Raw genomic sequence first — 26492 nt, 5'->3', positions numbered from 1 at the left:
AAGTCCTGGAGGGGCTTTGATTCATTTTACAAATATCAAGATATTTGTGACTTAAGGCTGCCTTGTTGCTGTTAAAATAAAAAGCCTTATTTGGCATGCGATTCAGGACTAGGACTGACTTAGGACTGACTCCTTTTAAAAAGTCAGATTTATTGAAGTATAATCTAAAAATAATAAAATTCACCTCTGTACAGTTTTTAGGTATTCAGTGTGACCTCTGACAAACATAGGCAGTCATACAGAGCAAGATCAAGTGTGCGAGAGAACACTTGCATTATGACCAGGCCTCCTCTGCTCACTTGTAGTTCGTCCCTAGAACTGTGTTCTTTCTGGATGGGTTTGACTTTCCAGAATGTCAATCAGCTGCAGTTGTGCAGTATGCAGGTGTCTCAGTCAGGGTTTTACTGCTGTGAACAGACACCATGACCAAGGCAAGTCTTACAAAGAGAACACTTAATTGAGGCTGACTTACAGGTTCAGTCCATTATCAAGGTGGGAACAGGGCAGCATCCAGGCAGGCATCATCTGAAGGCTGCTAGTGGAAGACTAGCTTCTAGGCAGTTAGAACAAGGGTCTTAAAGCCCACACCCATGGTGACACACCTACTCCAACAAGGCACTCCCTCTGACAGTGCCACTCCCTGGACCAAGCATCTGCAAACCATCACAACAGGTTTATTAGTACGCTTGTGATTACCCCATGCTGTAGCATGCAGCAGCAAATCCATTGTATGAATGGATCCTGGTTGACCAGTTGGACAGTCGAGGTTGATTCCTAGCTTTGGGATCTGTATAGTAGAGATCGAATAAACATTGCTCTGTCATGAAGGGGCCATGAGTGGAAGCATCTAACAAGCACATGCTGGGTCTCTGGAGCAGCTCATTTTCAGTGACAGTTGTCCTGTGTTGGCTTCGTTCTGGGCACTCTTTCCCCTACCTAATCCATGTCTGTTTGCTTTTCCCCAGTGCAGCATTATCTTTACTGTAGTGGGTTTAAAGTAAGCGGGATGTCGGCAAAGGAGCCCTGCGAATTTGTTCTCTTTCAAAACCATTCTGGATCTTCTAATTCCTCTGTGTTTCCATATGTGTGATAATGAGATTTTTAACCCCCAAACAGACAAACAAACAACAAAATCAAAACCCAGCTTCTGGGATGTCTTTTGGGTTGTGCTGATTTATAGAGCTGTGAGGAAGAACTGAAAACGGCAGAGTGCTCAGGGTGTTTCCTCACGATTCCATCTGGGTTAGGTCTGACTGTCCAGGGATTTGTCTACTTTACCTACTTTTCCACTTTCTTTAGAGATTTATTTGCAATTTATAGTCTGTATGTGTGTGTATGTGTGTGTGTGTGTCTGTGCACATGACTGCAGGTACCCGTGGGGGCCAGAAGGGGGTGTCAGGTCCCTTGGAGTTGGAGTTCTGGGTGTCTGAGCTGCCCAGCATGGGCACTGTGGGGACAGAAAAGGAGGCACATGCTTTTAGCTGCTGAACCTTCTCTCCAGCTCCACTTGGCTCTTTACTGGGTTGGTGGGTAAGTGTTGATAGCAGTGTCTGACAGCACTTGTGTCTGTAAAGTCAGCAGTGCTGTCCCCTATTTTACTTGTGATTGCAGGCAGATGTCTTTCTCTTTTCTTCTTCAGTCTAGAGAAAGAGTTTCCAATTTCATCAATCTTTCTGAAAAACCAACTTTTAATTTTATTGATTTTTATTTACTATTTCCCTATTTTTTTTTAATCGCTGTTCGCTATTACTTACTTCTGATAACCTTGGATTTTCTCCCCTTACCCCTGGTTCTCTAACGTATTAGAGTAGGTTGTTAATATGAGATTAGTCTTTTAAACATAAGCATCTACAATTGTAAATTTCCCTTCTAGGTCCTGTACATTTTGGAAAGCGTATTACATGTCTTTCATTCCTTTTCAGATTTTGTTATTTATTTATTGAGGGCTCAGGCTGGCCTTGAACTGATAATCCTCCTGCCTCAGCCTCCTTTCTACGTGTGGAGATTACAGGTATGAGTTCCATACTGAGCTGTGTTTTGTTTTTTGCTTTTTAATCTTAAGATCTTATAATTTCTTTTTTAACCTACTGAATTTGAAGATATGTTTAATTGCCACATGTTTTAGATTTTCTAGTATGGATGTCTATTACTTATTCTAAATTATTTACATTTGTAACTTTGCCCACAATTATTTCTAGTATCATGATCATAAAAGATGCTTAGTATGATGTTTTTTTTTTCTTTCTGAATTTGTTCTGCATTCTAAAATACTTCATCTTAGAGATTGCTATTGTGACCTGAGAAAGGTGTGCTCTGCTGCTGTTGGATGGAGAATTCCTTTGTGTCTCTGTGTTGTTATTATCCACTTAACACAATCTAGAGTTATCTTGGAAGACGGAGCCACAACTGAGGAATTGCCTCCATTGATCTGTAGGGTGGTGTCTGGGGCAGTTTCTTACTGCTCGTTGACATAGGTAGGCCTGGCCCACTCTGGGTGGCACCATCCCTAGGCATGGAGGCCTGAGCTGTATAAGGAAGGCAGCTGAGCAAGCCAGGGGAAGTGATCCAGTAAGCAGCACTCCTCCAAGGTTCCTGTCTCCTGCCCTAGATTCCCTCAGTGATAGACTGTGTCTTGGGAGTGTAAATTTTTCCCTCCCTCAAGCTGCTTTTGGTCCTGGTGTTGATAACACTAGCAAAATGAACTAGAAGAAGAGTCTGTTAAGTCCTGTCCATCATAGTCTTAAAGGCAGTATTTTGTCACACACCACTGAAAGTCTCTTCTGTTCAAATGCTGTCTCAGAGGTGTGACAGTCCCTTCCTGTCCCAGTGCTGTCTCTGCCTTTCTTTCTGTGCTTGTTGCATATTATTTAGCAGCTCTGACCTTTGGTAGCATTTATAATTATAATGCCTGGTGCTTTTTTATCGGGGGGAGGTTGACAGTGACATATTTGCATGGTATTAATTTCTGTTCTTTGATTTTCAACCTATGCATATCCTTAGATCTTCAGTTAGGATCATGTCGATAGCAGGTGGCTGCCTTCTGCCCTTTGCAATCCGCTCTGCATTCTGTGTGCTTTGTTTGGGGAATGCTATGATTTGGAAAGAACTGGGTTGTAGGAGCTCTTGAAAAGGGAAGATGAAACCAGTCAGGTCCTAGAGTCCACCATCAGGATAGATCCATGCTGAGCGCCTAGAATGGATGGTTCTGAGAGTCCCCATGAAATTCTGTTGTGAAAAAAAATTGACTTGGCTTGTCCCTAGACTCTGGGATGTCTCTTCTCCACATGGTCCCTTCATTGTGGTTCCCTACGCTTTTGACATCTCTACCAAAGCCAAGCAGGTGCTAGCTCCTTTTGAAGTCTCAGAATTATGAACTAAATAAACCTTTTTTTTATAGATTTCTCATGCTTAGGCATTTTGTTAGAACAATACAAAATGGGTAGATAATTTAATCTATTTATGCTTTAGGTAATTATTGGTGGGGAATAATTGCCTAAGTGGTAATTTGCTGTTTTGTTACTTGTTTTCTGGGTGTCCTATGTTTCTTCCTCTGATTCTGTCTTTGCTACCACCTTTTCTGTTTAATTGGCATTCTTATATAGACGCATTTGATTTCCTTATCATCCCCACTGTGTGATATTCTATAGCTGCTTTCCTTCTGGTTGTTATGTGGATTGAACATACCATCTTCACACAATGCCAAGCCGTTTGAGTCTGACTGGAACAGATACAGACACACACAACAGGCTTCTCCTTCATAGCTCAGCCGTTCTCTACTTCTCCTTCTTATCAGAGATTGTTTTTGTACAGACGCATTAACACAGATGTGTGCTTTTGCCTTGTAAGACCTAGAGCAGAACAATAAGCCTGTTGAACTGAAATGATGGTAGTGCAGGCTTCTGATCTGCTGCTGTCAGCTTCCCTTTCCTGGAAACATTTTAGTCTTACTGTTGTTTCTATCTAGTGTCCTCTGGTTTTTAGCTCAAAGGGTTCCTGGGAGAAGCAGTGGTTTGAGTTCTTCACCTTTGATCTGGGAATATTTTTCTTTTTTCCCTCTTGTTTAGGGTGGCAGGCAGACTTTATACAAGGAAAGGGGAGATGTGGCAGTAACTATATAAATCGCTACAGCAGTGTTTGTCTTTGGGACAGAGATTGGAGTTAAACCCTTCCCTATTTTAAGCACTTTAAATACATCATCTCACTGCATTCTGCCTTTCGGTATTTTGCTAGAAACATGGAAAAGTGTCACCGAGTGTTGAAAGCTGCTTTTCTCACTGCTTCAAATGGTGCTGCTTTACAGTTTAAGTTTCTAATTATTTATTGCTACTGGGTAGACATAAAATTGATTTTCTGAAAGTGGTTTTCTATCCTGTCACCTGTTAAGACCAGGTAATTTTGTATCGTCCTTGAAATTATTTTATACAGTTATAGCCATTGTGAAAAGGAACAGCTTAATTGATTCCTGTCAATGTCTTGTTTTTTGTTTTTCTTATTTTACTCCCCCCCCCCCCCGCCCCCGAATTCTACTATAGAAATAGAGTAGAGAGAGCCAGTAGTTTGCTCTCTGTCCTTCGGGAAAAGCATTCAGTCTTGCTGGCTGTGAGCTTTCGTTAGATGCCTTTCCGGGTGGACAAAGTTTCTTTCAGTGGAAGACTGCAGAGTTGCCTGGGCCTGGGGGTGAGGGTATGAGGAGGATGCAGGCCTTGAACCCTGGCATTTGAAAGGCAGAGGCAGGGCAGTTTGACTCTGAGGCCAGCCTTGTCTACGTAGTCAGTGCTTTAGAGTGAGAGTCTGTCTTAAAAGGCCAAGATTATCAAGAGATTTTAAGAGATACTTTTGAATTGTTGAACTTTGCCCACATATACTGAAATCAAATATTCCCCTCACCCCTCCCTCCCTACCCTCTCCCCTCCCTCTCTCCCTTCTCGTTTCTTCCCTCACCTGCTTGCTAAGTGCACTGATTCCCGCCCCAGCATTCCCTTTCACAGGCCTCCTCTTGATGAAACTCCTTCACTCATGCTGTGTGATCTTTTTTTAAATGCTTGCTTCAGTTTCCTAAAATTTCACTAAGACATTTTGCCTTGTGTTCAAGAATAATACTGGTGTCTCTTTTTTTTTTTCTTTCTTTGCAATGGATTTTAAGACAGTAGGAGTTTTATAAAATAAGTTGAAACTTGTCTATACATCATTTGTTTTCTAAGAAAAGAATGTAACCTCCTAGATCCAGACTTTTTCTTTGTGGGGCAGATTTTGTGTGTGTATATGTGTATGTATGTGTGTGTGTGTTTTTCCACTGATTTATTTATTCACTTTACATTTTGATTGCAGCCTCCCTTCTTCCAGTCCCCCCTCACCAGCCCCTCCTCCCACTCCCCCCCTCACCAGCCCCTCCTCCCACTCCTCCCTCACACAGCCCCTCCTCCCACTCCCCCCTCACACAGCCCCTCCTCCCACTCCTCCTTCACACAGCCCCTCCTCCCACTCCTCCCTCACACAGCCCCTCCTCCCACTCCTCCCTCACACAGCCCCTCCTTCCACTCCTCCCTCACACAGCCCCTCCTCCCACTCCCCCTCACACAGCCCCTCCTCCCACTCCCCCCTCACACAGCCCCTCCTCCCACTCCCCCTCACACAGCCCCTCCTCCCACTCCTCCCTCACACAGCCCCTCCTCCCACTCCCCCCTCACACAGCCCCTCCTCCCACTCCCCCTTCACACAGCCCCTCCTCCCACTCCTCCCTCACACAGCCCCTCCTCCCACTCCTCCCTCACACAGCCCCTCCTCCCACTCCTCCCTCCCACAGCCCCTCCTCCCACTCCTCCCTCACACAGCCCCTCCTCCCACTCCCCCCTCACACAGCCCCTCCTCCCACTCCTCCCTCACACAGCCCCTCCTCCCACTCCTCCCTCCCACAGCCCCTCCTCCCACTCCTCCCTCACACAGCCCCTCCTCCCACTCCCCCCTCACACAGCCCCTCCTCCCACTCCTCCCTCACACAGGCCCTCCTCCCACTCCCCCCTCACACAGGCCCTCCCTTACCCCACCCCCCCCTCCCAAGAAGGGAGAAGTTGTGGGGCAGATTTTAACTATAGATTACTTTTCTTTAGTGTCTCTCTTAGGTCCTCTGGTGTTTCTTTGTAAACTTTGATAGTTTTATTTGTTGTTGTTATGATAGGAGTTCATTCATTTTATCTACTTGTAAAATTTATTGTGACAAAGTTAATAGTACTTTAAAAAAATTTTAAATATTTTTAGGACCAGTGATGACATCCTTTTTATCCTTTTAGCAGTCCAAAATTTTTGTAGTTTGTATGTTCAATTTTACCTTTTTTTAAAATGAATGAATATTGATCTTGATTTTCTTTATTTTTTGTTATTAATTTTTCCTCTTTTTTTATTGTTTCCTTTGTTTTGCTTAGGGCTTAATTTAGCTTTTTGCTCTAGTTTAAGTTGAGTTATCAAGCCACTGATTTAAGACTTTTATAATTATTGAGTGCTACATGTTTTTTTAGGCACTGTTGTATTTTATAAAAAAGAAAGAACGAACCAGGATATGTTTAGTAGAGTGAGGTATGGTGAGGTAGAAGGGAGTGCCTCTGGATACAGTATAGAATAGAGTTTATTTAGGGCATGGGTTGAAGCCTAGAAGGAACGCTAACATTCTTCTGTTGTAGGTTAGTTAGAAAAGGAAAATCTAGAAAGAGGTGATGAACTAGGAAGCCATGATCTTTGCTGCTTCTTGCTGACTTTGGGAAGCCTAAGACGATAGGGATGGGGATGTTGGTTTCGTCTTAGGAGAGCTGGCTGTGTCCTTGCTGCCCAGGGTCTGTGGAGCCATCAGAGGATAGATAGGAAGGAGCAGGCCAAGTAGAAGCATCTGTGTCTCTGAGAGTAGCTTGGAGTATCTGTGGGTTCCTTGTGAATATGATAGTTGATCATATATTTTAGCATAAGAAATACCTTGTCTATAGTTAAAAGGTAACCAAAGGAAACTTAAATTTTCAACTTACGATTTTAAAAGTTGGATTGTGTAGTGGAATGTTTTATTATAGTTAGGCTAATTTTTAAGAACTCTATTGGTTAATGTTAGGACAACGGAATAGCAAGGAGAGGAAATCTGAAGTGTTAAGTCACTGGAAACTGAGTTTAGGTAAGGAAATAACAGAAGGTTACATCTGTAAAAGTTTACATCTGAACTTGAATGTATTCCTTTGTTGTGAAGTCTGTGAGCAAGACAAACCTGTCTGTCTTTGATAAGAAATCTGGCAGTATTAACCAGTTAACAAATTGACTGATGAACTAATAACGTGGTGGATCACCTTGGGGTAAGGAGCTAGGTCTTTCTTCTAGCTGTCAAGCTTTGTTTAGTTTATCTGTCAGTGTAGTCAGAAATCTAATCTAGGTGTCATGTATTAATTAAATGTCAAGGTTGGTCTGAAGTCTACTACCTAAACAGTTCCCAGGCCCCTGTGGTCTCCATCACAACTTGGGCAGAGTCAGTCTGACCCTCAGCCCAGAAAATGAGTTTTTTTTTCCTATGGAGTAGGGACTTTAGAGAAATGAGAAATGACCCACCTTAACTTAGCCAATATGGAACATTTAGCTCTCCGGGTATCCTCTATTTGTCCACAGTGTAGGCCAAGCCCTGGCAGCACCAAGACAATGGAGCAGTGTTTCCCAGTGGCTATCATACCACAATCCAGGTAGGATCTTGTCGCTGTGACCATATTTTCTTGGAGACCTTTGGGGGGTGGGGTGGGAGGCCACTGTTAGGCTTTGGGAGTCTCTGTCTGTCATAAACATAATCATTTAACATTACATTTAGCAGATTCTTGACAAGATTGAGAGCTAGTCTATTAAGCATATGTGAGTTAGACAAACTGTGTTTAAGTACTCTTTCTAGACCTACCTAGCAAATAATGAAAGCATATTGTAACTTAATGGCAGTAGCAAAACCAAGACTAAATGTATATTTAAGGCAGCAACCTTTAACTTCTACTGTTTAGAAACCATTATTTACCAAGGCAGGACAGAACAAAAGCCTTTCTTTTTTTTTTGTTTTTTGTGTTTTTTTGTTTGTTTGTTTGTTTGTTTGTTTTTGAGACAGCGTTTCTCTGTATAGCCCTGGCTGTCCTGGAACTCACTTTGTAGACCAAACCTTTCTTAATTGTTAAGTGGCTTTGACAGGCTGAACTCCTAAAGGCATCTACCTGGGGACTACCCATAACAAAGATGGCGGGCGGATGGTCCTTAGTTAAGATGGCATAGAAGCAGGAGCCAGCCACGTGACCACCCTTAGCTAAGATGGTGCTGAACCTGCAGCTCTGCCTATAGGAAAGTCATGTGTTATACCTTAGACTGGAACAACAGAAGCATAGCAAAGGCAAACATCCAGATGACGGGTGCACAGCTCAGCATGGCAGAGTATCAGCAAGGTGGTGGTGGTGGGGACAAAGAGCAGTGCCCGAAGCAGTGTTCTCTCTGTCTCCTGGCAACTCTGCTCAGTTGGGGAGAGCATTGGGGTGCTGGAGTGCTGGGTGGTGGAGCTGAATGGCTTGGCAGAGCAGAGAACCAAGCAGGGAGCGAGAGAGTGAGGGAGAATGTGGAGAGCTGAGGATAGGCAGGCAGCAGCCACTTGGAGCACAGAGGGCAGGCGGGAACACCCAGTGGCGAATTAGGGCTTGGAACTGGGAGTGAGAGCAAGTGGCTAGAGAATGAGGGGGTAGGGCTGGGTTGCTGGTGAGTTGTGAAAGCAGCACATATAAGCAGCTATTAGAGTTATTGTTTGGTGAGTATAGGGACCAAGTTTAGCCTGTGAATTAGAGAGGGAGGCACGAGGCAGTAGTAGGGAGGAGGCAGCAAGACCTTTTCATTTGCAGGAGAGTAGGAGCTAGCAATTTGTCTGTTCCTGTGCCTGGAGGACAAATGTGGTAGCAAAAGCAAAGGCAGCAAGACCAGATCACCAGGTTGTCAGCTGTGAACTGGGGTTAAGCTCTGGGCCAGTGCCCTGAGCAAAGACAGGAGAATGGTTTACCTAGGCTCCAGCCTAGGAGTTTTTCAGCAGTGTGAGAGAACCGCTTCCCAGAGAACGACAGGGAAGGGGTCACACAGGGGTAGAGGTCCTAGAATGAAGGTTCAGTGAGAAGACTTGTCTCTGTCTTTGAGGGCACCACAGGGTGGCTTCGAGCTCAACAACCCTCCTTAAGGACCAGGGGACGTTTACACTGACAAGTTGAGGGGAGGGAGCTTACCAATTGATTTGATGGCCGCAAAATCCATGTGGTAGCAGGAGATCTGAGTCTCTACAGCAACGTTGTATTCTTATAAAAAAAGAAAGAAAGAACCAGGATGTGTTTGGTAGAGCAAGGTATGGTGAGGTGGAAGGGGATGCCTCTGCGAGCCCAAGTGGAGACATCCCTTCCCCTCTGAGGCACCAGCCATACTGACAGGCATAGGGAAGGGGAGTGAGAGGGGTAAGAGCGTGAGGAGGGGGTAAGCAATCCCCTTTATAGTGAGTCAGGCATACCTGGCTGTTGCCAGGTAACTGTGAGGCAGAGCCTAGAAGGAATGCTAACCGGCACTGTTTTCGGTATGTAAGTTTTAACTTATTTTCATTTGCATTCATTACAAGTTGTTTTATTATTTTTTTCAATTCTTTTACTCATGGAGATTCATAATTACTTTAAATTTTAAGTATCTAAAATTCTTTTCCATTTTTCATTTATAATGTCTAATTTTAGTTTTTTTATTATCAGAGAACACACATTTTTATGTTCTGTATTTGAAAGGATTATTTTAAGCCAGAATATAGATTATCTTTATGTAAATTTCATGTGACATTTTTCAAAAGAGGCTGTTTTTATTATTTATAACCACATGTCTGTGTGTGCATGTGTGCATGTGCAGGTGCCATAGATAGGTCAGGGGTGTGGGATCCCCTGGGGCAGAGTCACAGGCAGCTGGGAGCCACCTGACACAGGCAGCTGGGAGCCACCTGACACAGGTGCTGGGAGCCACCTGACACAGGCAGCTGGGAGCCACCTGACACAGGCAGCTGGGAGCCACCTGACACAGGCAGCTGGGAGCCACCTGACACAGGCAGCTGGGAGCCACCTGACACAGGCAGCTGGGAGCCACCTGACACAGGCAGCTGGGAGCCACCTGACACAGGCAGCTGGGAGCCACCTGACACAGGTGCTGGGAATCAGTGCTGGGCCTTTTCTCTATCCCTTATGCGGCCTTGATAAAAAACCATTTGGCAGGTTTTGGATAGAATATTCTATATATGCCAATTAGGTCATATAGATTACATGTGTTGGTCAAGGTTTTCTGTATTGTGCCTGGTAATTATTGTAAATGTTTCTGTTGTTTGCTGGGAGAACCTGCAATTGTGAATTTACCTACTTCTTTTACTTCCTTGAGTTATTTTCGTTTTTGTTTGTAGGTAGCCCAGTGCATTGGTGCATAATAAACACAGGCGATACTGCTGAGCTGCATCTTCAGCCCTGTTTTCAATTTACATATTTTTGAGATGATAATAATAGTAATGACAGATGCATAGAAGGGTAGAATTGTTTTCTTCTCAAACTGATCCTAGTGTTGTTAGCTAATATTCTTATGTATCTTCCGTAACATTCTGTGTTCTGACATAAAAACCATCATTTCAGTTTTACTGTGATTAGTGTTTCTATGGTACAGGTTGTCTCTTCTTACTTAGATATTTTTACATTTAAATTGTTTTGTGTCTATGTGTGATGTGAGTGGGCATGTGTCTCAGTCTATGTGTGGGGTCAGAGGATAATTTACAGGCATAGGTTCTGTCCTCCTACCACGTGGGTCCCAGGATCAAACGCAGGTTGTCAGGCTTGGCAGTGGGTCCCCCTTTTCCACTAAGCATCTCCCCAGCCCCCTCCTTAGATACTTATTAACTGATCTGCGTTAAAGTTCTATCATAAATTGATGCATTAAGATGTAACGTTGTGGTGCCCGTACATCTCGAACACAGGAGTACAGTGTATTTGTTCAAATCATAATAAAGTGTCTTAGGCCCGGTCTTCCTTGTTTCAGTGACCCTGAAGATTCCCAAAACACCTTAAGTAGATATGTGAAGGCTATCCTTTTTGAGCCCTTAATTTGTACCTGTGCACCTAACCCCGAGAGCTGAAGTGGCCTATCATTAGATAATGTGTGTCCAACTGTCCATGTGCTTCACAAAGTGCCAACATGTCCACGTGCTACCTTGTAACATCTGGAGTTCATTACCAAGGTTTCATGTTTGAGACAGTGGCCTTGAGCTCACGAGATTCTCCAGCCTTAGCCCCTAGAGTGCTGAGATGTGAGCTATGGACTTCCATTAGTTTTAAGATTATTTTCATTTACTTTTAGTTATTAAAATAAATTATTATTAAATCCACATAAAATCACTTTATCATGAGAAAAAATGAAGGTATATGTTAATCATCTCCACAAAAGAAATAAATAAATGGGTTTTGAAAAACCACTTCTCACTTGGAACTCTGTTCATATTGCACATGTGTATTTTGTAAACATATTACACACCCAGAGGCCTTGACTGGATGCATTAATCTGTCATTTGGCTTAATTTCCCCCACACTAATACAGGTTTTAAAATACCTTTTAAGCCATGCCTGTAGTGCAAATTCCTTATTTATGTGTATACATTTTCATTAGTTTAAGGCCTGATTTTGTCAAAAAGGATGAGAATTCTGCATAAATTCTGTGGTATTTATGGTTACATAAAGTAGCTTTTCTAGTTAAGAAGCTTGAAGCTCTGGGGAGCCCTAACCCACCCAGGATAGACTTGAAGCTCTGGGTAGCTCGAGCCCACCTGTGACAGACTAATGGAAGGCATATGCTGCACTTGAGGTGAAGCCTCTGTAATCAAACTTGGGCTTTAATTCCAACTCACTCTTGCTGTCCTTGTGGTCTTGTAAGCCATAGTGTCTTATCTCAGTGTGTCTTATAAGTGTGTCCTTGTGGTCTTGTAAGCCATAGTGTCTTATCTCAGATTTATCCATTTCCAGAAGGTCTCCATCATCTAAAGGAGAAACATTAGATGATCCCTGTAGTTTGAGTAAAAATGGCGCCCATAGGGCATTGTGGTTGGAGTAAAAATGGCTCCCATAGGGCATTGTGGTTTGAGTAAAAATGGCTCCAATAGGGCAATAGAGAGTGACACTATTAGGAGGTATGACCTTGTTGGACGAGGTGTGGTGTTGTTGGAGGAAGTGTGCCACTGGGGGCGGGCTTTGAGGTCTCAGATCTTCAAGCCAGGCCCAGTGATTTGTTCTCTTCCTGCTGTCTGATGATCTAGATGTAGAACTCTCAGGTACCTCTCTAGCATCATGTCTACCATGCCTCCCACCGTGATAGTAACAGACTAAACCTCTGAACTGTAAGCTAACCCCAATGAAATATTTTCTTTTATAACAGTTACTGTGTTCAAAGCATCTCTTCACAGCCACAGAAAACCTAACTAAGGCATTACACCCCCAGCCCTCTCTTCTTCCTATGCTTTAGTGGTCTTTGGTTTATTTTTGTCTTTATGAACAGTTCTACAACAGGCACCTCAGGTTAGGTGAAGCAACAAAGCAGGTCTGTATTGGCTCCTTTTACTGTATAGGACATTCTTTTCTTGAGCACACCACTGTCTTTTCCACATTGTTCAGCTTTCATTGTAACCAAGCATAATAGTTAAGATTCAGCATGTACATGCTGTCTAAGGGCATATCTATAAAATCTGGCAAACACGGTGTGAAGGCAGTGAGCTCATTTGGTGCTGGTGTCTGGCAGTATGTTTACTTAACTCAAAACCAAACAGTCATTTTTTTGTTAGAAATTCTAAAGATATCCCAGAATTTCACATTCAGAGACTGATCTCAGAAGGCAGAGATGAGTTTAAATGATCAACTGCGTGGTTCTTGCCAGTCATTTAAAATCCAGACCCAGTGTTTTCACGCCTCATTTAACTTGAAGAACTTGTTCATGCCTCTTCTGTTTGCAGAATTGTACTTCCGAGAGGGATCGGAATATTCAGGTAACCGACGATGATATTAACGAAATAATTCAAATAGATGGAACCGGCGATAACTCTTCTACTGAAGAGATGGGAAGCATAAGGGATGCGGATGAGAATGAATTCCCAGGGATCATTGATGCTGGCGACCTCAATGTGCTGGAAGAAGTGGACAGCGTATCGAATGAAGATTCAACTGCAAATAGCAGCGACAACGAGGACCATCCAATAAATGCCCCAGAAGAGGTGAGGCAGGTGCCCCTCTGAGCCCAGTCTTGGATTATTAACTGATAGGATTTGTGCTTCCATGTACTGCACAGCCAAATACATTTCTAATTAAGATTAACCTCATCTCTGGTCTTTCCTTTGTATGTAGAGTTATTTGTATGCAGGGCCCTTAACATTTAAACTTTAAACCGCCATTTAAGTGCGTAAGTAGAAATTAGATTTGTTTGTTGCTTTTTTAAGTAGTCAGAGTAGAAGGCTTGGAAGATAGAGTCTTTGCCCTTTCTCTAATAAACATGATGATATTTGGGTAGAATGTGGTAATTACATTTGTGAGGGCTGTTGGTGTGCACTTGAGGCTGCCTTCACAGATCTGCCTGTGGTAACTAACATTTTATCTGAGTTACAGTCTTTACCAGTCCCGGCACCCGTGGGTCTCATTGCATTTGTCCCTTCAGAGACGAGAAAGCTGAAAGGGAATCGAGGAATTTGCCCAAGGTCAACCATGTGATTATCAAGTGGTCAACCTGGAATTCAAATCTAGGTTATTTAACTTTAAAACAGATATACTATTCTGTCTCTGCAGGTCCCTTTACTTCTATGTCTTTCTATCTTTACAAAAATTTGAAGCATCATGAAATCCCTTAATGTAATCATTTTTCATCTTTAGGATCCCCTAAATTCTGGCGATGATGTCAGTGAGCAGGATGTGCCAGATCTGTTTGATACAGAGAATGTAATTGTCTGTCAGTATGATAAGGTACTGTGCTCGCATTTTGGACTGTGAGTTTATTAATTGAACTTATGTTGGAAGGTATATAAAATAGTGAGAAATATGATGGTGAGTTCTAGTTTGCAGTCAAGTGACTCATGGAACAGCTGTTTAATTCTGTAAAGGATTTCTTTGTGTATGTGTCCACTGTGTGCACATTTGTGTGGGTGCACATGTGTGCATCAGTGTGCCTGGAGGTCAGACGGTAACCTCTGCTGTTAGTTCTGAGGAACTGTATACCTTAATTTTGTAGACGGGGCCTTTTCATTGGTCTGGAGCTAAGCAAGTGTGGAGGCTGGCCGGCCACCAGGTCTCAATGATCCTGCCTGTGCTTGCCTTTCCCTGGATTGCAAGTGTGCACCACCATGCTCAGCTTCTCTTAATGTGGATCTGGATCTTAAATTCAGGTCCTCATTTGTACAGCAAGCACTCTATCTACTGTGCCATCTCTATAGCCTAATTCTGTAAAAGTCTTGAGGGTATATTTTGGGTCTTTCACTGTGCTGTGTAGGATAGTAACACTTGAAAGTGATCATCTTCCCCTATCCCCTTCTCAGTGGTTCTGGGGACTGAACCTAGGATGTAGCACATGCTAGGCAAGTGCTTTGCACAAAGGTATTAGGTCACACCTCTAGCCCCCATTAGGCTATGCTGCCCAGCCCCTAAATGATAATCTCTGTTTTAACGAGGTAACACTCTTATTCAAACATAGTATTTCTTACAGAATAAAAAAAAAATCACATATGATAAGATGGTGGGCAAGTCAGATGTGAGAACAGTGGGACAGGTAAAGCAAATGCTAGTGACACAGGAGTCAAACTGTAAGCTCTGTGGCAGACAGTGAGCCCTAAAGTAGCAAGGGAATACAAGGAGTCATTTGCTGGTGGAACTCCTCATGAACCCATCATGGGTGATGTGGGCCTTTGACGTGAGGCTTCCTGATTTGTGCTGCAGAGTCAGGGACAGGAGGCAGGCATTCAGAGTGCAGCCTGACACCGAGCAGAGAAATAAAGGGATGAGGGATGTGCATGGGACATTCTTAACAGCACTGTCTGGGATGTCTACACCCTGGCTACTGCCTGTCATGTGACATTCAGATCCTTGGCAACCTAGCATGCATGAAGTGAATGTTAATATCTTTGGTGTTTTTAAATTATAATTTGATATACGTGAAGGAAACAGAAGATAATGTTTTTATTGGTATAGAAAGCCATTTCTCTACAAAATCACCTTATTCTTTTTAACATGTTAGATAGGTAGAAAAAGATAATGATCAGGTTTTGGTCTCCCTCTCCATTAAAATATAAACTCTTCAAAGGCAGGGATTGTTTTTACATTCATAATGCATTAAAGTCTATAGTCATCTCTCTATATCTGCGATTTCCTCTGTTGATTCAACCAAGAGGACCAAAAACATTTGAAAAATTACATGTTTATTGAACACATGCAGACTTATTTTTGGTCACTATTTTTCAACAATTCTGTATTACCATTACTTAAAGGCAGTTAGATTGCAATGGCTGTTATGAAAAACCTAGACATTATGTAAATCTTTCAGGAGGATGTACATAGGTTGCATGTAACACATGAAACCATTTGTATAAGGGATTTGAGCAGTCCACAGACCTGAGTCTCAGTCGCTGTGGAGCCAACCTCTGACACTTTGACACAGAGAGATGGTTCTCACTGTGTATGGATGGCTGACCTTTCTCCAGAGCTTATGTTAGTTTTTGACTTATGGGAACTCAAGTGTTTGTTAAAGGATGGATACAGTATCTTGAGAAGGTCTTACATATAGGGTCGGCAGAATCCTATTTGCTGTTTTAAAGAACATAAGTGATCCTTTAGCTTATGGACTTAGAGTATCTTCCTCTCTCCAGATTCACCGGAGCAAGAACAGATGGAAATTCTACTTGAAAGATGGTGTCATGTGCTTTGGAGGGAGAGACTACGTGTTTGCCAAAGCCATTGGTGAAGCTGAGTGGTAACCTCCCGAGGCTCAGTGCATCAGCTCTGTGAACCTATGTGGGACTGACTACTGTATTGTATGTGTGGCCCACATTCTTATTTTATATGTGCTCCATCAAAGAATTGATTAACTTTTTGTTCACTATATGGAATTAAATAAAAGTATAGTTCAAATGCAAGCACACATTTACAACGTAGTGTTTATTTTGTTTTTCATTTTAGCTGGCACTCAGTCATTACCCTTTTTTTGAAAAGCATAATTGCATTGGATATGACAGTACTCAGCCATGTCACCCTTGCCACCATAGCCCCACCCACATGCCCTTGAACTTCTCATGTTTTAAAAGTACAAACAAAATCAACGTAAAGTTAAGCTAGAAGATACTATGCAATGCTGCACAGATCAGATGGTGGTGACGACAGACAGAAGGAAATGCTCATCAAATTATTCTGAATTTGGTGCTCTCTCGCCAGTCTCAGATGAGTCTGTTTAAGAACCCCAGCTATTAGGAAATTACCAGAGTCGGAGATTTTCAAGGATGTTGGCCACACCGCAGAACATACTTTGAAATGAAGTCTCATTTGAATATATATGAACACACATAATACAAGTTTAGCAAAGTATGTCAGAAACCACACTTTCCTTCAGCATGGCGGCCTTCTGCATTCTCTGTTTGACTCTGTGCTGTCCAATTAAAAATTATATAATTTTGGCTCACAAAGTTGATTTCACTTTGTGACAGTTTATACATTTTTAAAAATAAGATTCACTTATTTTTAATTTTATGCATATAGATACTTTTGAATGCATGTCTGTGCATAATATTTCTGTAGTGCCTACAAAGCCCAGAAGACGCCCCTGAATCTGGAGGTATGTCCAGTGGTTCATTGCCACATGGATGCTGAGATTTGATTTTGGGTCCTTGAGAAGAGCAGCCTATGATATGTTTAACTGTTGGGCTATCTCTTCAGTTTGGGTTAATGGGTTAAGATCTATTTTTATTTTTTTAACACGCTGAATGTCTTAGGGTTTTTACTGCTGTGTTAACATACCACAATCAAAACCAGCTCGGGGACAAAAGGGTTTATTTTACTTATACTTCCATATTACAATTCATCATTGAAAACAGTCAAGACAGGAAACTGAAGGCAGGAGCTGATGCAGAGGCCATGGGCAAGAGCTGCTTACTGCCTTGCTCCTCATGGCTGGCTCAGCCTGCTGTCTTATAGAACCCAGGACCACTAGCTCAGGGTGTCCTTACCCACAACGGGTTGGGCCCTCCTCCGTCAATCATTAACTGAAAAACGATCCGAAAGCCAGATCTTCTGGAGCATTTTCTCAATCGAGGTTGCTTCCTCTCAGAAGACTCTTATCAAGCTGACATAAAGCCAGCGGTCACACTAATGTCCATAACTTTATTGTTTAATGTGGGTATGATATTTTGTATATAGGATCCAATTCTCAGCAAGTGTATTAATATTTTTTTATATTTGATTAACATTCCATTCATTAATAATGTTACCATGGTTTGGTAGGATATTTTCCTACACATTTATAGCATGCATCGATCAAATACAAATTTCCTTTCATCACCCTGCTCTGCTCTATCCAACCTTTAGTTACCACTTATCTATATTCAAATCAACTTTCTTTTTCATAAATTATTAAACCTTTATTATAAGGATAAAATTATGAAATTTGCAGGTAAATGAGTGGAACTAGAAATAATTATCCTATGTGAGGTAGTCCAGAGCCAGATTGCATGTTTTCTCGTATTTGTGCATATCAAATTAAAATGTTTCATACAGCACATATAATTTTATGTTTCTTAAAAGCTGAATAATATTCCATTGAGTAAAAGTACCATATTTTCTTATTCATTCATCAGTTGATGGACATCTTTATTATTTCCAGTTCTAGATATTATGAATAGAGCAACAATGAACATAGATGAACAAGTACCATTTGTTATACTATGTAGAGTTGTGTGGATATGTCCTCCAGATTGGTATAGCTGGATCCTGTGGAAAAAGAGTAGTCATCAACCTCCCCAACCACAAACCTATAGCTGTAACAATGACCTGTCTGTAGGATGTGTCCTCTGCTGCTGTAACAATGACCTGTCTGTAGGATGATGTGTCCTCTGCTGCTGTAACAATGACCTGTCTGTAGGATGTGTCCTCTGCTGCTGTAACAATGACCTGTCTGTAGGATGTGTCCACTGCTGCTGTAACAATGACCTGTCTGTAGGATGTGTCCACTGCTACTGTAAGAATGACCTGTCTATAGGATGTGTCCACTGCTGCTGTAACAATGACCTGTCTGTAGGATGTGTCCACTGCTGCTGTAACAATGACCTGTCTGTAGGATTTGTCCACTGCTGTAACAATGACCTGTCTGTAGTATGTGTCCACTGCTGCTGTAACAATGACCTGCCTGTAGGATATGTCCACTGCTGCTGTAACAATGACCTGCCTGTAGGATGTGTCCACTGCTGCTGTAACAATGACCTGCCTGTAGGATATGTCCACTGCTGCTGTAACAATGACCTGTCTGTAGGATGTGTCCACTGCTGTAACAATGACCTGTCTGTAGGATGTGTCCACTGCTGCTGTAACAATGACCTGTCTGTAGGATGTGTCCACTGCTGTAACAATGACCTGTCTGTAGGATGTGTCCACTGCTGCTGTAACAATGACCTGCCTGTAGGATATGTCCACTGCTGCTGTAACAATGACCTGCCTGTAGGATGTGTCACTGCTGCTGTAACAATGACCTGCCTGTAGGATATGTCCACTGCTGCTGTAACAATGACCTGTCTGTAGGATGTGTCCACTGTTGTAACAATGACCTGTCTGTAGGATGTGTCCACTGCTGCTGTACCAATGACCTGTCTGTAGGATGTGTCCACTGCTGCTGTAACAATGACCTGCCTGTAGGATGTGTCCAATGCTGCTGTAACAATGACCTGTCTATAGGATGTGTCCACTGCTGCTGTAACAATGACCTGCCTGTAGGATGTGTCCACTGGTGGCTGTAACAATGACTGTCTGTAGGATGTGTCCACTGCTGCTGTAACAATGACCTGCCTGTAGGATGTGTCCACTGCTGCTGTAACAATGACCTGTCTGTAGGATGTGTCCACTGCTGCTGTAACAATAACCTGCCTGTAGGATGTGTCCACTGCTGCTGTAAAAATTACCTGTCTGTAGGATGTGTCCACTGCTGCTGTAACAATGACCTGCCTGTAGGATGTGTCCACTGCTGCTGTAACAATGACCTGTCTATAGGATGTGTCCACTGCTGCTGTAACAATGACCTGCCTGTAGGATATGTCCACTGCTGTAACAATGACCTGTCATGTAGTATGTGTCCACTGCTGCTGTAACAATGACCTGTCTGTAGGATGTGTCCACTTCTGCTGTAACAATGACCTGTCTGTAGGATGTGTCCACTGCTGCTGTAACAATGACCTGTCTGTAGGATGTGTCCACTGCTGCTGTAACAATGACCTGCCTGTAGGATGTGTCCACTGCTGCTGTAACAATGACCTGTCTGTAGGATGTGTCCACTGCTGCTGTAACAATGACCTGTCTGTAGGATGTGTCCACTGCTGCTGTAACAATGACCTGTCTGTAGGATGTGTCCACGGCTGTAACAATGACCTGTCTGTAGGATGTGTCCACTGCTGCTGTAACAATGACCTGCCTGTGGGATATGTCCACTGCTGCTGTAACAATGACCTGCCTGTAGGATGTGTCCACTGCTGCTGTAACAATGACCTGCCTGTAGGATATGTCCACTGCTGCTGTAACAATGACCTGTCTGTAGGATGTGTCCACTGCTGTAACAATGACCTGTCTGTAGGATGTGTCCACTGCTGCTGTAACAATGACCTGTCTGTAGGATGTGTCCACTGCTGGAACAATGACCTGTCTGTAGGATGTGTCCACTGCTGCTGTAACAATGACCTGCCTGTAGGATATGTCCACTGCTGCTGTAACAATGACCTGCCTGTAGGATGTGTCACTGCTGCTGTAACAATGACCTGCCTGTAGGATATGTCCACTGCTGCTGTAAAAATGACCTGTCTGTAGGATGTGTCCACTGTTGTAACAATGACCTGCCTGTAGGATGTGTCCACTGCTGCTGTAACAATGACCTGTCTGTAGGATGTGTCCACTGCTGCTGTAAAAATGACCTGCCTGTAGGATGTGTCCACTGCTGCTGTAACAATGACCTGTCTATAGGATGTGTCCACTGCTGCTGTAACAATGACCTGCCTGTAGGATGTGTCCACTGGTGGCTGTAACAATGACTGTCTGTAGGATGTGTCCACTGCTGCTGTAACAATGACCTGTCTGTAGGATGTGTCCACTGCTGCTGTACCAATGACCTGCCTGTAGGATGTGGCCACTGCTGCTGTAACAATGACCTGTCTATAGGATGTGTCCACTGCTGCTATAATAATGACCTGCCTGTAGGATGTGTCCACTGCTGCTGTACCAATGACCTGCCTGTAGGATGTGTCCACTGATGCTGTAGAAATGACCTGCCTGTAGGATGTGTCCACTGCTGCTGTAACAATGACCTGTCTGTAGGATGTGTCCACTGCTGCTGTAACAATGACCTGCCTGTAGGATGTGTCCACTGCTGCTGTAACAATTACCTGTCTGTAGGATGTGTCCACTGCTGCTGTAACAATGACCTGCCTGTAGGATGTGTCCACTGCTGCTGTAACAATGACCTGTCTATAGGATGTGTCCACTGCTGCTGTAACAATGACCTGCCTGTAGGATGTGTCCACTGCTGCTGTAACAATGACCTGTCTATAGGATGTGTCCACTGCTGCTGTAACAATGACCTGTCTGTAGGATGTGTCCACTGCTGCTGTAACAATGACCTGTCTGTAGGATGTGTCCACTGCTGCTGTAACAATGACCTGCCTGTAGGATGTGTCCACTGCTGCTGTAACAATGACCTGTCTGTAGGATGTGTCCACTGCTGCTGTAACAATGACCTGCCTGTAGGATGTGTCCACTGCTGCTGTAACAATGACCAGTCTTTAGGATGTGTCCACTGCTGCTGTAACAATGACCTGCCTGTAGGATATGTCCACTGCTGTAACAATGACCTGTCATGTAGGATGCGTCCACTGCTGCTGTAACAATGACCTGTCTGTAGGATGTGTCCACTGCTGCTGTAACAATGACCTGTCTGTAGGATGTGTCCACTGCTGCTGTAACAATGACCTGTCTGTAGGATGTGTCCACTTCTGCTGTAACAATGACCTGCCTGTAGGATGTGTCCACTGCTGCTGTAACAATGACCTGCCTGTAGGATGTGTCCACTGCTGCTGTAACAATGACCTGTCTGAAGGATGTGTCCACTGCTGTAACAATGACCTTTCATGTAGGATGTGTCCACTGTTGTAACAGTGACCTGTCTCTAGGGTGTGTCCACTGCTGCTGTAACAATGACCTGTCTGTAGGATGTGTCCACTGCTGCTGTAACAATGACCTGCCTGTAGGATGTGTCCACTGCTGCTGTAACAATGACCTGTCTGTAGGATGTGTCCACTGCTGCTGTAACAATGACCTGTCTGTGGGATGTGTCCACTGCTGTAACAATGACCTGCCTGTAGGATGTGTCCACTGGTGGCTGTACCAATGACCTGCCTGTAGGATGTGTCCACTGCTGTAACAATGACCTGCCTGTAGGATGTGTCCACTGCTGCTGTAACAATGACCTGTTTGTAGGATGTGTCCACTGCTGCTGTAACAATGACCTGTCATGTAGGGTGTGTCCACTGCTGCTGTAAGAATGATCTGTCTGTAGGATATGTCCACTGATGCTGTAACAATGACCTGTCTGTAGGATGTGTCCACTGCTGTAACAATGACCTGTCATGTAGGATGTATCCTCTGCTGCTGTAAGAATGACCTGTCTGTAGGATATGTCCACTGCTGCTGTAACAATGACCTGTCTGTAGGATATGTCCACTGCTGCTGTAACAATAACCTGTCTGTAGGATATGTCCACTGCAGCGGTAACAATGACCTGCCTGTAGGATGTGTCCACTGCTGTAACAATGACCTAGCTGTAGGATGTGTCCACTGCTGCTGTAACAATGACCTGTCTGTAGGATGTGTCCACTGCTGCTGTTACAATGACCTGTCATGTAGGATGTGTCCACTGCTGCTGTAACAATGACCTTTCTGTAGGATATGTCCACTGCTGCTGTAACAATGACCTGTCGTAGGATGTGTCCACTGCTGTAACAATGACCTGTCATGTAGGATGTGTCCACTGCTGCTGTAACAATGACCTGTCTGTAGGATATGTCCACTGCTGCTGTAACAATGACCTGTTTGTAGGATGTGTCCGCTGCTGCTGTAACAATGACCTGTCTGTAGGATATGTCCACTGCTGCTGTAACAATGACCTGCCTGTAGGAAGTGTCCACTGCTGTAACAATGACCTGTCTGTAGGATGTGTCCACTGCTGCTGTAACAATGACCTGCCTGTAGGATGTGTCCACTGCTGCTATAACAATGACCTGTCTGTAGCATGTGTCCACTGCTGTAACAATGACCTGTCTGTAGGTTGTGTCCACTGCTGCTGTAACAATGACCTGCCTGTAGGATATGTCGACTGCTGTAACAATGACCTGTCATGTAGGATGTGTCCACTGCTGCTGTAACAACGACCTGTCTGTAGGATATGTCCACTGCTTCTGTAACAATGACCTGTTTGTAGGATGTGTCCGCTGCTGTGGTAACAATGACCTGCCTGTAGGATGTGTCCACTGCTGCTGTAACAATGACCTGCCTGTAGGATGTGTCCACTGCTGTAACAATGACCTGTCATGTAGGATATGTCCACTGCTTCTGTAACAATGACCTGTTTGTAGGATGTGTCCGCTGCTGTGGTAACAATGACCTGTCTGTAGGATGTGTCCACTGGTGGCTGTACCAATGACCTGTCTGTAGGATGTGTCCTCTGCTGCTGTAACAATGACCTGTCTGTAGGATATGTCCACTGCTGCTGTAACAATGACCTGCCTGTAGGATGTGTCCACTGCTGTAACAATGACCTGTCATGTAGGATGTGTCCACTGCTGCTGTAACAATTACCTGTCTGTAGGATGTGTCCACTGCTGCTGTAACAATGACCTGCCTGTAGGATGTGTCCACTGTTGCTGTAACAATGACCTGCCTGTAGGATATGTCCACTGCTGTAACAATGACCTGTCATGTAGTATGTGTCCACTGCTGCTGTAACAATGACCTGTCTGTAGGATGTGTCCACTTCTGCTGTAACAATGACCTGTCTGTAGGATGTGTCCACTGCTGCTGTAACAATGACCTGTCTGTAGGATATGTCCACTGCTGCTGTACCAATGACCTGTCTGTAGGATGTGTCCACTGCTGCTGTAACAATGACCTGCCTGTAGGATGTGTCCACTGCTGCTGTAACAATGACCTGTCTATAGGATGTGTCCACTGCTGCTGTAACAATGACATGCCTGTAGGATGTGTCCACTGGTGGCTGTAACAATGACTGTCTGTAGGATGTGTCCACTGCTGCTGTAACAATGACCTGCCTGTAGGATGTGTCCACTGCTGCTGTAACAATGACCTGTCTGTAGGATGTGTCCACTGCTGCTGTAACAATGACCTGCCTGTAGGATGTGTCCACTGCTGCTGTAAAAATTACCTGTCTGTAGGATGTGTCCACTGCTGCTGTAACAATGACCTGCCTGTAGGATGTGTCCACTGCTGCTGTAACAATGACCTGTCTATAGGATGTGTCCACTGCTGCTGTAACAATGACCTGCCTGTAGGATATGTCCACTGCTGTAACAATGACCTGTCATGTAGTATGTGTCCACTGCTGCTGTAACAATGACCTGTCTGTAGGATGTGTCCACTTCTGCTGTAACAATGACCTGTCTGTAGGATGTGTCCACTGCTGCTGTAACAATGACCTGTCTGTAGGATGTGTCCACTGCTGCTGTAACAATGACCTGACTGTAGGATGTGTCCACTGCTGCTGTAACAATGACCTGTCTGTAGGATGTGTCCACTGCTGCTGTAACAATGACCTGTCTGTAGGATGTGTCCACTGCTGCTGTAACAATGACCTGTCTGTAGGATGTGTCCACTGCTGCTGTAACAATGACCTGTCTGTAGGATGTGTCCACTGCTGTAACAATGACCTGTCTGTAGGATGTGTCCACTGCTGCTGTAACAATGACCTGTCTGTAGGATGTGTCCACTGCTGTAACAATGACCTGTCTGTAGGATGTGTCCACTGCTGCTGTAACAATGACCTGCCTGTAGGATATGTCCACTGCTGCTGTAACAATGACCTGCCTGTAGGATGTGTCACTGCTGCTGTAACAATGACCTGCCTGTAGGATATGTCCACTGCTGCTGTAACAATGACCTGTCTGTAGGATGTGTCCACTGTTGTAACAATGACCTGCCTGTAGGATGTGTCCACTGCTGCTGTAACAATGACCTGTCTGTAGGATGTGTCCACTGCTGCTGTAAAAATGACCTGCCTGTAGGATGTGTCCACTGCTGCTGTAACAATGACCTGTCTATAGGATGTGTCCACTGCTGCTGTAACAATGACCTGCCTGTAGGATGTGTCCACTGGTGGCTGTAACAATGACTGTCTGTAGGATGTGTCCACTGCTGCTGTAACAATGACCTGTCTGTAGGATGTGTCCACTGCTGCTGTACCAATGACCTGCCTGTAGGATGTGGCCACTGCTGCTGTAACAATGACCTGTCTATAGGATGTGTCCACTGCTGCTATAATAATGACCTGCCTGTAGGATGTGTCCACTGCTGCTGTACCAATGACCTGCCTGTAGGATGTGTCCACTGATGCTGTAACAATGACCTGCCTGTAGGATGTGTCCACTGCTGCTGTAACAATGACCTGTCTGTAGGATGTGTCCACTGCTGCTGTAACAATGACCTGCCTGTAGGATGTGTCCACTGCTGCTGTAACAATTACCTGTCTGTAGGATGTGTCCACTGCTGCTGTAACAATGACCTGCCTGTAGGATGTGTCCACTGCTGCTGTAACAATGACCTGTCTATAGGATGTGTCCACTGCTGCTGTAACAATGACCTGCCTGTAGGATATGTCCACTGCTGTAACAATGACCTGTCATGTAGTATGTGTCCACTGCTGCTGTAACAATGACCTGTCTGTAGGATGTGTCCACTGCTGCTGTAACAATGACCTGTCTGTAGGATGTGTCCACTGCTGCTGTAACAATGACCTGCCTGTAGGATGTGTCCACTGCTGCTGTAACAATGACCTGTCTGTAGGATGTGTCCACTGCTGCTGTAACAATGACCTGCCTGTATAATGTGTCCACTGCTGCTGTAACAATGACCTGCCTGTAGAATGTGTCCACTGCTGCTGTAACAATGACCAGTCTTTAGGATGTGTCCACTGCTGCTGTAACAATGACCTGCCTGTAGGATATGTCCACTGCTGTAACAATGACCTGTCATGTAGGATGCGTCCACTGCTGCTGTAACAATGACCTGTCTGTAGGATGTGTCCACTGCTGCTGTAACAATGACCTGTCTGTAGGATGTGTCCACTGCTGCTGTAACAATGACCTGTCTGTAGGATGTGTCCACTTCTGCTGTAACAATGACCTGCCTGTAGGATGTGTCCACTGCTGCTGTAACAATGACCTGCCTGTAGGATGTGTCCACTGCTGCTGTAACAATGACCTGTCTGAAGGATGTGTCCACTGCTGTAACAATGACCTTTCATGTAGGATGTGTCCACTGTTGTAACAGTGACCTGTCTCTAGGGTGTGTCCACTGCTGCTGTAACAATGACCTGTCTGTAGGATGTGTCCACTGCTGCTGTAACAATGACCTGCCTGTAGGATGTGTCCACTGCTGCTGTAACAATGACCTGTCTGTAGGATGTGTCCACTGCTGCTGTAACAATGACCTGTCTGTGGGATGTGTCCACTGCTGTAACAATGACCTGCCTGTAGGATGTGTCCACTGGTGGCTGTACCAATGACCTGCCTGTAGGATGTGTCCACTGCTGTAACAATGACCTGCCTGTAGGATGTGTCCACTGCTGCTGTAACAATGACCTGTTTGTAGGATGTGTCCACTGCTGCTGTAACAATGACCTGTCATGTAGGGTGTGTCCACTGCTGCTGTAAGAATGATCTGTCTGTAGGATATGTCCACTGATGCTGTAACAATGACCTGTCTGTAGGATGTGTCCACTGCTGTAACAATGACCTGTCATGTAGGATGTATCCTCTGCTGCTGTAAGAATGACCTGTCTGTAGGATATGTCCACTGCTGCTGTAACAATGACCTGTCTGTAGGATATGTCCACTGCTGCTGTAACAATAACCTGTCTGTAGGATATGTCCACTGCAGCTGTAACAATGACCTGCCTGTAGGATGTGTCCACTGCTGTAA

At 44.2% G+C, this 26492-nt stretch overlaps 1 protein-coding gene across 2 annotated transcripts in view; it reads left to right on the top strand.

Annotated features, from left to right (window-relative positions):
* Window positions 1-16180, top strand: part of Gtf2a1l (general transcription factor IIA subunit 1 like) — a 50706-nt gene extending 34526 nt beyond the window's left edge. For both annotated transcript variants that reach the window (XM_021149157.2, XM_021149156.2), the window contains exons 7-9: window positions 13025-13282; window positions 13932-14021; window positions 15914-16180. In XM_021149157.2, the coding sequence (XP_021004816.1) occupies window positions 13025-13282; window positions 13932-14021; window positions 15914-16021 (456 nt within the window). In that variant the 3' untranslated portion in view covers window positions 16022-16180. The remainder of the gene's footprint in view (window positions 1-13024; window positions 13283-13931; window positions 14022-15913) is intronic.
* The last annotated feature ends 10312 nt before the right edge of the window (window positions 16181-26492 follow it).

This window comes from Mus caroli, unplaced genomic scaffold (assembly GCF_978045245.1).
Source record: "Mus caroli unplaced genomic scaffold, Mus_caroli_1 scaffold_18, whole genome shotgun sequence".
Lineage (NCBI taxonomy): Eukaryota > Metazoa > Chordata > Mammalia > Rodentia > Muridae > Mus > Mus caroli.
Note: the sequence above shows the minus strand (reverse complement) of the source record. Positions and strands in the feature narration are given on the sequence as shown.